Raw genomic sequence first — 11,457 nt, 5'->3', positions numbered from 1 at the left:
CACTGATAGGGAATATTTGGTTTCTATATTTGTTGCCTAACCTCACAAAAGCAAATTACTATCTTGTTGAATAAAAAAACCCACATGCGTGCTAATAGATTAGTATTATGACTATTATTCTCACACCCAAATAATATATATATATATATATATATATATATATATATATATATGTATATATCATACTATACAAAACAACTCTATCATAAATTCTTATCATGCTGAATAATAAAATAGAGACGTGGGGTTAGGAAGAATAGGATAACTGCTTGGTCAACTTGAAGTGGACAACAAGAAAGAAGAAAGAGAAATAAATTAATGAAATTACTATAAAAAATCAAAATATTTTAAGATTTCTATGGGGGCCTCAGCACATGGCATTGTCCATCTCAGTAATAATAATACATGCCCCGTAATAAAATTTATATAATAAAATGAGCACATTTTCTTGAAATATGTACTCTTAATGAAGTTTTCCATGTGCATATAATATTTTTTTAAAGTTACATAATAGAACATACTGAAAGAATTAATAGAAAAAAGCAGCACGATGACTTTGCATTATTGCTTCAAAATTTTGCTTTTCTCCAACGAGAAGGGTTCAATTTTTATATTTAAAGGTAGGTAGTGGAGTAGTTTAAATTGACTTGAATATTTTGTTTATTGATATAAAACAGGGAAGAAAAGAATAGTCGAAGCAACCTACCAAGGCTTGTGCTATTTTATTCTTATTTTAAATGTGCTTCATCCCCTTCACGCCATAGCTTTCTCTGCTGACCATTTCATATAGATATATGCCTATTCCGTTAGGGTTATTAACCCAACATGCAAATTGAGTCAAAATTAAATCAAGTAAATGATTTTTACGTAATAATACCTCTCCCTCTCAAACAGTTTTAACTGAGCTTATTAATTTGTTTGTCCTAAGTAACTAGCAGACATGAAACCCATTTGACATTTCTAGCAAGGTCTTATATCCTGAACGCTTTTCTATTTTCTGCCATATTGGCAGTTCAGCTCTGTACTCTTCTTCTTTCTTTCTTTCTCTTAACTCCTTTCCACACGTTTATAATCAATTGACTTCGATGAGCATTGAAAATATTTGATAGGACATCAATTGCGGCCGAAAAGGGGGCCACCCAAAGTTTATATTTATCCATAGCTATATATTTTTAGGGCAAAAATGTTTTCTCTCTTTTTTAATTCAATAAATTTGTATTTTCTTTGCAATAATTCAAAAGAGGAAGCTCCCCAGAAAGGTCCCTGGGGAGGGTTCGGGTATTCCAATCCTAGTGAGAAGATTTATGCTACTGACGAGAGAGGAGGTGATGTGGTGAGGAAAGAGACCACAGCATGGTTGAACTTGAAAGGGAGAAAGGGAGATATGGGATATTACTGTTTGCTGTGGTTGCTTGTTGGAATTAATAAATATATTATCATTTTTTAATAAAAAATATTCTCATTATTAAATCAGAAAAAATGATTGTCATCACAGCAAAATGAAGGTCAATGTGGTGAGATGCATGCAGATGTTCCAATATGTGCATGCAAAATGATTACAAATATGATTACTTCTTTATATATACAAATGAGAAAGATTATTTCTATATATATTACTTTCATGTTGCCGGTATCTATATTCATATGTAGTATTATCTATTATGAGATTAGATTGTATAGGAGAAATGTATAGTGATGTAATTGTTTTGTGTCCAATTAATACAAGTTGATTGTGTAAAATTAAAAAATCGAAATAATTGGTACTAACCTTTATTGGAGTTTGATTAAATGAAGAGGACCATATCTTTCATTATATAGATTTGAATTCGAAAGATTTATTTAATTTACTTAAATCAAAAGTTGACTCAACCCGATTTGATCATAAAAACGTCCATAATCCAAACGTTCTAATTTAAACTCAAAATTTTATCTAAACTCAAAGTAATACAAGTTCAAAATTACTTTAAAAGATAGAATCATCGAAAACAAAATCAAAACAATCTAAACTCACAACTACAATTAAGTATATTTTTTCTTTTTAAATTCTAATTTGATTAAACTATAATAAATATAACGCAAAACTATCAGTCTATTAATAAATTAACTTAAGGATAATAAAAATATAAAATCTCTTTTCCTTTACTCTTATATGTCTAATTTCTATATAATTTGTTTGGATTGAATACAAGATCTTTTTTCTTTGTTTAAAAGAGTAAAAAGAAAACAATTCTTTATATTATTATAATTAATTCTCAATTACTACATTTTATACATCATAGATTAGATATTTCATTCTCATCAAAAAAAATAATACGGAATAATTATAATAAATCTTAAAATGTATTGCATGAATAAAATTACTAGTGATTTTAAAATTTTGATTGATCTCGTTACTTAACTGTAATTTATGATGAATTTAATTAGTTGATAAAATTTGATTTGATTATATAATATATTAAAATCTAATTTTATTTAATTTTAAAAATACAATATAAACTCGAATAACACTTTAAAATATTAATATTCAAAATTCAAATAATTTAAATTTAAAATAATTTTAAATTCGAAATAGTCAAAATCTAAAACTGACTCGGAATGTAAAAGATCTAAATTAACCTACCTCCAAAGTTAAATCATATGAGCTAAAAAAAAAAAGAAATCTTTTTTGAAAGGAAAAAAAAAAAGAATTAGGTGCACCATGACCACGGAAGGGGAGGGTGAGGCACGTGGTACTGTAACGAGCAATAAAGAATAGTAGCACGTGATTTATTGTTTGTGTTAAAAAAAATAAGAAACGGTCATGAGGGTGGCGCTCAATTATTGGATGTGGTACAACTATAACACGTGTGAGCTGTTATGATCTTTTTGTCACAGCTTAGTGACGCGCGCTGTTGTACTGTACAATGCTCCGCCTCCGCACTCCTTAGCATTAACGAAAATAAAATGTGAATAATTTTTCTTTCATGAAAAATATTTATGTTTAAATTATTATCGAATAGTAGTTATTTGTTTGCTTAGTAAAACAGTACGATTTTATTGATGAAATAATTAAGAAATAAATTTCTTCAGTAATATTAGAAAACTACATGAAGGAGCTACAATTTTCAATTAATTATGGTGCATACCAATTAAAAGATTTGCAACATATCTATATGTATAATATATATAAAGTACAAATACGTGTAATACTTTAATTGACAAGAAAAAAATATCATCATTTATTATATTTTCAAATTACTATTGGAAATAAATTTCAATTACAATTTTTAATTTTGAATAAGCACCACAAGTTTAAATTCAAGAAAAAAAACACCATAAATAAGAGTAATTGTAGGATGAGAATTGTCACTTTCACAGTAAAAAAATATCTTGGATAACTTTTATAATATATACATATATATATATATATATATATATACATGCATGTGTTTGGTTTGAGTTCAAAATATTAAATATTATTTTAATCTTCTTTGGTGTTATGAGAAAATTGACATTTGGTCAAAAAATTTAATGATAACTATTACTTTCTAAAATAGTAATCACTAATTTGCTTTAAGTTGCAAACTTGTAATGAACAATTTTACTTCGTTACCCTTCAAAACAAAGGGTTGCTTTTTACCATAACTAGACTATGGCCCGTGCATCGCACAAGGGCATCTTTTTATCTCTTTTTTTTTCTCTTTTTATTTTTTTTTTATGTACTCCACGTGGTTAGAAAAGGAAGCTCTTTTGAAGTTTTCTTATAAGTATGTTATAGATTTTGGTCACACTTGTTAGATGAGAGGGTTTAAATGCTATTAATTGAAAGTCCTTCATTTCAAGACTAATGCTTTGATGCGTTGAAAGTATGCTCTGCGTTGAAAATATGTTATACAAATTGCTAACCTTTTCCAACAATATTTTCTTTCAAGTATCACAAACCAACTATATAGGTATGTCGCACTCAAATATTTAATTTATTAATTAATACATAATTGTTATATTAAAAAATAAAATTTAAATATTCTTTTTTCAATTTTCAAAAAAATAAAAACTATACAAAAATATCGCATTGGAGCATTTGATTAATTAGTTGATACATAATTTTACTGTTAAAAGGTAAAATTCGAATCTCCTTTTTTCTAATTTCAAAAATAAAAAAACCTATGGAGAGATGTCAACATTTTACAAAGATGTCAACATTAAAGTTTATAAAAACTTCTATAGAATAATTTAAAATTAAAGCAATTATACAATGGAACAGCTACAAAGAGATTATAAAATGTCTATAAAAGTAGAGGTTACTCTTATCAGAATTATACATTCCATTTTAATTTTTACAAAGTGTTAAAAAAATTTTGACTTTAATGTATTTAATGTTATTTTTTAAATTTTTTTGTAAAATTTATATTTTTTATTTTTGATGATAAAAAATAAAAAAAATTAAAAATAAATTTGAATATAAGAATTTCAGATGTTGAAGAAAAGGAAAGATATAATTTTAAAACATTAAAAAATATGAAAAAGAAATTGAAATGGAGAGAGCAGTGGTGTTTTTGCCAAAGAAAACACACACGTACTAAGGCTGCGTGTCAAAACATTTGTGATTGTGTTGAAAGCCTAAAACAGTACAGGTGTCCACAATTTTTCTTTACACGCACCCCACCCTTCATATTAAAAAGAAACAACAAAAAAGCGGCGAGTATACGGAGTTGTTATCCGATTAATTGGCCACCAATAATAATTTAGAAATTAAAATCGGCAACACTGTTACAGTTAAGTCACGAGGAGACAAAAATTTCGTCACGTGTCATCCCTCAGACCAAAGACAGTACACATGTGCTGCCAACACCGACAGGTGGTGTCCGGCAATTAAAGCCTCAAAGCACGTGTTGAGTTACTGGCTTATCCGGTTACCTTACCGGATATTTCAGGTAATTTCCACACTTGTGTTTGAGAAAAAAGGGTTTTTATTTTAATCCAAAAAAAAAGAGATTTAACGGTCAAGATCTTGTATAAAACAACTCTCTTTCTGTGCCTTTATTTTCCTGTAGTTGGGAAGCTGTTGTTTGTGGCTTTGGCTTCTTTTTCATTTTCATGTTTGGTGGAGAAGGAAGAAGAGAAGACGGGATTTGAGGAAGCGAAATACTTTGTTTTTGTGGGTTTTTGGTTGGGTTTCGGAGGTGGGTTTTGCTTGAATTTTGCATTAAGAGAGTGAAAGAAAAATGGAGAGAGATTTTATGGGTTTGAACTCAAAAGAATCATTGGTTGTGGTTAAGGAAGAGGTTAACTGTGAGGGGTACAAAGAAATTGGTGTGTATCTTCTTCTTCTTCTCTCTCTTTTCTTTTTTGGTTAAGTTCTTTAAAGTTCAGTTTTTTTTTTTCATTGGGTTGTTGGAAATTTTTTTTTGTTTGTTCTAAAATTTGGCTTAATGTTGAATTGGGATTTTTTTTTTTGTTTTTCTTTGTGTTGCATGGATGATGGAATTAAGATATTTAAGTAGAACAAATAGAAAGGATTAAATGAATGGATAATTGGTACAAAAAGTGTTGGTTTAATTCATTTTACTTCTTTTCTTTTTTTGGATAATTCAGATAATTGTCCAATTCTTAGCACTGTGCTATGAAAACAAGTTTTTTTTTCTTTTTATAATTTTATTACAGGTTTGGAGTCATGTGAGCAATTATATGATTGGCACATAAAAAACGATGGATAACTGTTTTTTTAGGTTCATGGTGATTGTTCATAGATAACTTTGTTTTATTCGGACATTGCTTGCAATTAAGTATGGAAAATTATTTTTTAATGAAAGTTGTGCCTGTTTATGTTATCTTTAAATATATATAGCTTTGCATGTATCTAATCTTTGTCACTTTTTTCGAGATTCTAGGTTTTACTAAACGTTCAGGGATACAATGGCCATTTTCAAACAAGGTTTCTGCTGTTCCACAGCTGATGAATTTTAATTTTGCTCAAGGAGATAAAATTAAAAAGATTGGATCTGATGCTCTGGTATCCCCTGGGTTCATGCCTATCTCAACAGCAGATGCTGCTGAAGTTCAGGTTTGATATCATCCCTTGTCTTCATATCGTGGATTAGTTGCTTGATGACCATTTCAATTGAGTCTTAAGTTGAGAGCTTTCTAGTGCCTTTTTCTTTTTCTAAAAAAAAAAAAAAAGAGAAAAATACTTTTTGGCTTTATGAAATTATGGGAGGAATGAACCTTTTTTAGGCATTGTTCTATGCAGATTGATCTGCACCTTAACTTACATGGTTATTTGGAAAGATTCTTATTTAATTGGTTGGCAATGTCTCTAACTCTATGTAAATTGTCAACTGATATTTATTACCATTGATCTTTACCATCTAGAAATCGTTCAATCACAATGGGCAAGGTGGCAGTCATTTTTCATTGACAGCTTGTTCTGTGCAACATGATCTACATCCTGTTCAATGTCCTTATGATGTGAAGATGTTTCCAGTCTCAAACCAGGCAGTTTCTGTTTCTGTGAGCAACCCTTTCATGAAGAATCATTTTGCAACTGCTGGTCTAAATTTGCCTGTTACTTCCATGAAGCCACAATTACTTGGAGGAATTCCAGTGACAACTCCACATTCAATTCTTCCCACCCTTGGTTCTGTTGTTGGAAGTATTGAACCGTGGTAAATTTAATGATTTTATTCTTGTTTGCACTTGCTTTAGCAAAATCTTGACATTAAGATATTGAAACCTGGTTGGAATTTTGTTTTTAATTAGGAAAAGTGTCAAGGCCTCTGGATCGCCTGCTCAATTGACTATCTTTTATGCGGGTACGGTGAATGTCTACGAAGATATCACCCCTGAGAAGGTGCTCCTCTTTCTTTCTCCTTCAGGAAAAAGGCTTTCGCTAGTTACAATCTATCGGTCAGTGGAAAGCTTAGACGTTACTTTTTTGGCATCTTATTCAGGCTCAGGCTATCATGTACCTGGCTCAAAATGGATCTTCCGTGGCTTCTAGTGTGGCACACCCAAAAGTGCAAGTCCAGACACCTATTTCAAAGCCAGTTCAAGTTGATAGTGTTCCTGCAAACCAGCTTATAAACACACAACTGAGCTCTGGTCTCTCAAGCCCTTTATCTGTTTCATCTCATAATGGTGCTCAGTCCAGGAGTGGGTCCACTACCACTGATGAAGTGATGGCATGCAAGAGCACAGGAACTCCAACAACCCCTATTAGCAAAATGGAGCCTCCAAAAATGGTGAATACCATGGGATCTGTTGCTGCAACCAGCATGATGCCTTCTGGTATGCCGTTATGCTCTTAAAAGACTTCTGTTCGTTGTTTTGTCTTTAAAGAAACAGTTTCTGACCTTGATGAAACTAAACTATTTCTGACCATTTAGTTAACCATGGATATGCCTGATATTACAGAATAACTAAGGAGGCTTAACTCTAAGCACGCCCTTTTTTTAGCAAAATTTACCATTTGGAGCATGACTCACCAATGAATTTCAATTATAAATGACTCCAAATTGTTTGTTTGCAGTTCCACAAGCTCGCAAAGCTTCCTTGGCTCGGTTTTTGGAGAAGCGCAAGGAAAGGTTAGTTGTTGAACCAGATATTTTTGTACTTTGATCCTCAATATGGGTCTTGAGACTCTTTCAAACTACTAGTTGACTATGTTTAGATCATATCATAGTTGAAAGTCAAAAGTCTTAAAAGATATAGGATGCAATATATTATTCCTTTACTTTGGTGTTTAAATGCCATTGCATGTTTGAATATGGTTGAAGACTGTATCCATGTTATTTGTTCGGTAACTGGCTTGAGGTTTAAGGCATGTTGATAGGCTACTTTACTTTGTATTTAGTTATTGGCCATATCTGCCTGCTTTGCTGGGGATTTGATTTTGATGCTTATGAGCACATTTGGTGTGATACACCATTTGTGTAAAGAGGGACAAGGGAGAGAATTCAGGGAACCATGAAAAAGGGCTTTCCTTTTTCAAAATCTCTCAAGGGAATTTGAGGTTAAAGAATTTCGCTTGGGATTTGTTCTGTGCGTAGAAATTATTGCTATATTAATTGGACATGTAATTCTGGTTACATACAATGATAATCCTCAAAATCGGCTGCCTTTGATAATTAAGTTTTTATGTAAGTTTAATGTTGTCAGTAGAAGTTGGACTTCTGATCCCATGTTGTCAATTTTTGCCCTTGTAGGGTTATGAGTGCAGCGCCATACAATCTAAGCAAGAAGTTTCTAGATTGTGCTACCCTGGAATCCAATGCATGAACTTTGCTGCAATCTTAGCGGCAGGGATTGTTCGCTTTCAGCAAGCGAGGAGGGTAACCGTGATTTATGATTTGGCATTAGAAGGAAACTTAAGCAAGTCTACGTAGTGTGTCAAATATGTACGCAACTGGTTTTTTGTTTTATCTAATTAAAAGAACTGTAATCCTGACTCTGCTTAAATTCCATCAACTAAGATTATTGTGTAGTTGGTGTAGGGTTATACCCTCTTTATTTTCTTTATATTAATGTGGACGATTTGCTACTTTGTAACTATTCAATTGTTGTTACATGGTAGAAATAATACAATATATAGTAAGATTTTTGTATTTCCTCGTATTTGAGTTCTGAATCAATCATCGAAGCTTTGTTTGCTTGCTTGCTTTATTTGGATTGCATTTTCATAACTAGAAAATATTTCTGCACGTTTAGATATGAAACTAGTGTTCCATGTCAGGGTTTGGTTTGGGGTTCTTTTAGAGTTTGGCTTTGGAACACAATCATGCCCCATTTGAGTTGTCAAACTTACACCAAGAACAAACTTAAGGGTGAAGATGGTGTAATCAGGGTTGGTTGGCTGGTCTAAGTCTGTCCAACTCCTGAATCCTTCATTTCTTTTTTTTTTTTTTTTTTGTAATTTTGAAGTTACCTTAGTTTCCGTTTGTAGCCAGGCTAATCTCTTACTGACCGGTACCAATATTTGGTCCATTTGTAGCAAGAATTATAGCACAGAAAGAGAATTGGTATAGCATGTTATGTCCCCAAGCAAACGAAAAGCACAAATCAATGATTATCATCTTTATTAGGAACCAGCAATTAACACCTGCCGTACCCATCCAGGATAAGATTCTCTGTAATGCATGATTATGACACTAACCTATTCATTTTGCGGGCAATTTTGATGATTAAGGGCTTCAAAAGATACCATAAATGGTGATAAATATGAGCAAGTTTAAATCCAAAGAAGGGGAACTCACATCTTGAATTGACAAGTGGAATGCAAATATATTGATGCGCTTACCCAATGTTATGAACAAAAAGGAAAGAAAGGATGAATATGGCAGACAAGAAAAGAAAAGACTAGAAAATGGGGGTATTAATATGACACACACAAGTTTCACGTGCTCACAGAGTAATATCGAGTGGATGAGCGGTGGTCCTTCTTCTGGCGAGCCAAGGCAGCATCTGCAGCCATGGCCATTCAATTCTAAATAAAAATCCAAGCCCACTTTGTTGTTTTGCTTTCCCAACTCACCCTTTGGCACACTGCACACTGCACACTGCACACTGCACACTGCAAACGTCTCTTCCCTTCTTACTTGTCATCCATTGATTGGATGGAAGGGTTTTTGGCGGTTTCAGAAACCCCCAAACAAACAAAAAAAAAATCAATCCTGTTGGCAAGCTGTTAACATCAGTCACGTTATAAATGAATTGTTTTCTTGTTTGGGTTGGGTGAGAAGGCCCATGGGCCCATTGGGGCCCCACAGCAAGTTGTGGTGAACATTACATTAACGTGGGATTTTCGTCAAACCTCTGAGCCACTAGGAGAAAAGATTTTATTTTGGTTTTGTTTGTCAATTGATGTCTACCTCTCCTCTCCAGATGTCGAGTCGTTTTCTCGAGGAGTCGTAACACATGCAGAGTTGTTGATGAGGGAATTGATTTTTTTTTTCTTTTTTTTGCCATTTGGTGTTCCTCACTCGCACTGTTACTTTCATCTTTCTTTGTTTTTTTTTTCTTTGTGTTTGTTTTAATGTTTTTCGTCTTTTCATTTCATTAATGTCTCAACTTGGCCTTTTTTGATCACTTGCACCTTTTTAATTGAATGTGAATTGATTAGTTAGGTATGTTGTTCATGAATTGTCCTTTTCACCAAATAATACGGTGACCTATAAAGCATTATTTATTTATATATCTCATTTTTATCTCTTTTATAACATTATTTATTCAAGGGTAAATAAAATACATGGTTCTAATGATCATTTTTTCTTTTCGCAGATAATTGTATTTGTTAGAAGATTGCTTCTCTTCTTATTTTAAAACTTTTTAAGTAAATTATATCAATAATTCGTAATCATGTGCATCTACAATTTATATAATAAATTCCATCAATATTTGAACAACATGTCATGTCATAGATATAAACCAAAATTACGAAATCGTGGACAAAAAAAAAATTAGATTTTTTAAAATCACGGATAATTTAAAGCCTAATAATACAAATTACTTAACAGAGAATATGATATTTAATGACAAACTTTTGACAAAAAGATAAAAGAATATTTACAAACTAAGGTAGTTGGCAGCTTTAGTGAGTGATACCTAAAGATAATTACGATGGCTTGTCACTCCTAATCTTATTCTTTTTTCTTCCAAAAAGGATAACAGAAAAAGCAAATCCAGTAGATTAAGCAATGCAAATATCTTCAGGCCATCACCAAGTATCCAAAAAGCGGCAACACACTTTTCTCAATTCCAAAAATATCACGCCCGTATTCTTAAACCTTATCTCTTAACATTGAAAAACTTGGGACTTGCTGTGTTATTTCAATGACATTTGGAGAGTGTAGATTGAGGAGTCCAAATATCCTCAACAACTATTGTTTTTGGAGTCATATAATTGAGGAGTCCATTTTTGTTTCTCCATGTTTCAGGACCCAATTGGTGCTGAAAAGGAGTCAGTTTTGTTCAAGCAATTGTAGGGTCAATCACTGGGGCAGTTTTACTGCATCTGGCAACTCGGCGTTTCGCCATCTGCCAGGCAGTCCTTGTTTCTTGCTTGGCTACATTTTAAGAAACTTTCATTGGATAATTTTCCATGCCCATCTGTCGAATTGCTTTCTAACCCTTTTTCATTAATTGAATTAATTACTTTGACCATTGCAAAAATTTTGCTTCACGGCCGGCCTTATTAAATCTCAAAATTAGTTAAGGATGATTTGGGGAAATATTTTTAATGTCCACATGTGACTTTAATTTAAAGTTGTTCAATCCTTTTAAATTTTACAACCGATTTATAAGATAATAATTTTTATTAATATTAGTAGGCAAATAAAATTTTAAAAAATAGCACCCATATCATATGGAAAGGGCTCGATTCTACTTAAGATTAAAACACCATGCATTATTTTTGGGCCAAAGTCCTTACCTGCGCTGCACGATGTTGCATGTTCCTTGTTCCAACTGTGTCTAGGGGCAAGT

At 32.1% G+C, this 11,457-nt stretch overlaps 1 protein-coding gene across 2 annotated transcripts; it reads left to right on the top strand.

The window, feature by feature from the left end:
• The first annotated feature begins 5,001 nt into the window (after nt 1–5,001).
• On the top strand, nt 5,002–8,582 carry LOC18609856 (protein TIFY 6B-like). Of its 2 annotated transcripts, none has more exons than XM_007045182.3 (7): nt 5,002–5,292; nt 5,871–6,043; nt 6,352–6,644; nt 6,739–6,829; nt 6,930–7,266; nt 7,508–7,562; nt 8,184–8,582. In XM_007045182.3, the coding sequence occupies exons 1-7, from the start codon at nt 5,205–5,207 to the stop codon at nt 8,254–8,256; spliced, it is 1,110 nt and encodes a 369-aa protein (XP_007045244.2). In that variant the 5' UTR covers nt 5,002–5,204; the 3' UTR covers nt 8,257–8,582. The 2 variants fall into 2 exon arrangements, with proteins under 2 accessions (XP_007045244.2, XP_088659788.1); XM_088803662.1 differs by having other exon boundaries at nt 5,051–5,292; nt 6,454–6,644.
• The last annotated feature ends 2,875 nt before the right edge of the window (nt 8,583–11,457 follow it).

The sequence above is a fragment of the Theobroma cacao genome, chromosome 2, assembly GCF_053813885.1.
Source record: "Theobroma cacao isolate CCN51 chromosome 2, ASM5381388v1, whole genome shotgun sequence".
Lineage (NCBI taxonomy): Eukaryota > Viridiplantae > Streptophyta > Magnoliopsida > Malvales > Malvaceae > Theobroma > Theobroma cacao.
The sequence above is the reverse complement of the archived record's forward strand: the minus strand, read 5'-3'. Positions and strand labels throughout refer to the sequence as shown.

Excerpts from the sequence above, each read along its gene's own strand:
- LOC18609856 (XM_007045182.3), top strand. The coding sequence starts at position 5,205 with ATGGAGAGAGATTTTATGGGTTTGAACTCAAAAGAATCATTGGTTGTG. Across the intron at positions 6,645-6,738 it reads GTTGGAAGTATTGAACCGTG|GAAAAGTGTCAAGGCCTCTG; the intron begins GTAAATTTAATG and ends GTTTTTAATTAG. Across the intron at positions 7,267-7,507 it reads AACCAGCATGATGCCTTCTG|TTCCACAAGCTCGCAAAGCT; the intron begins GTATGCCGTTAT and ends GTTTGTTTGCAG.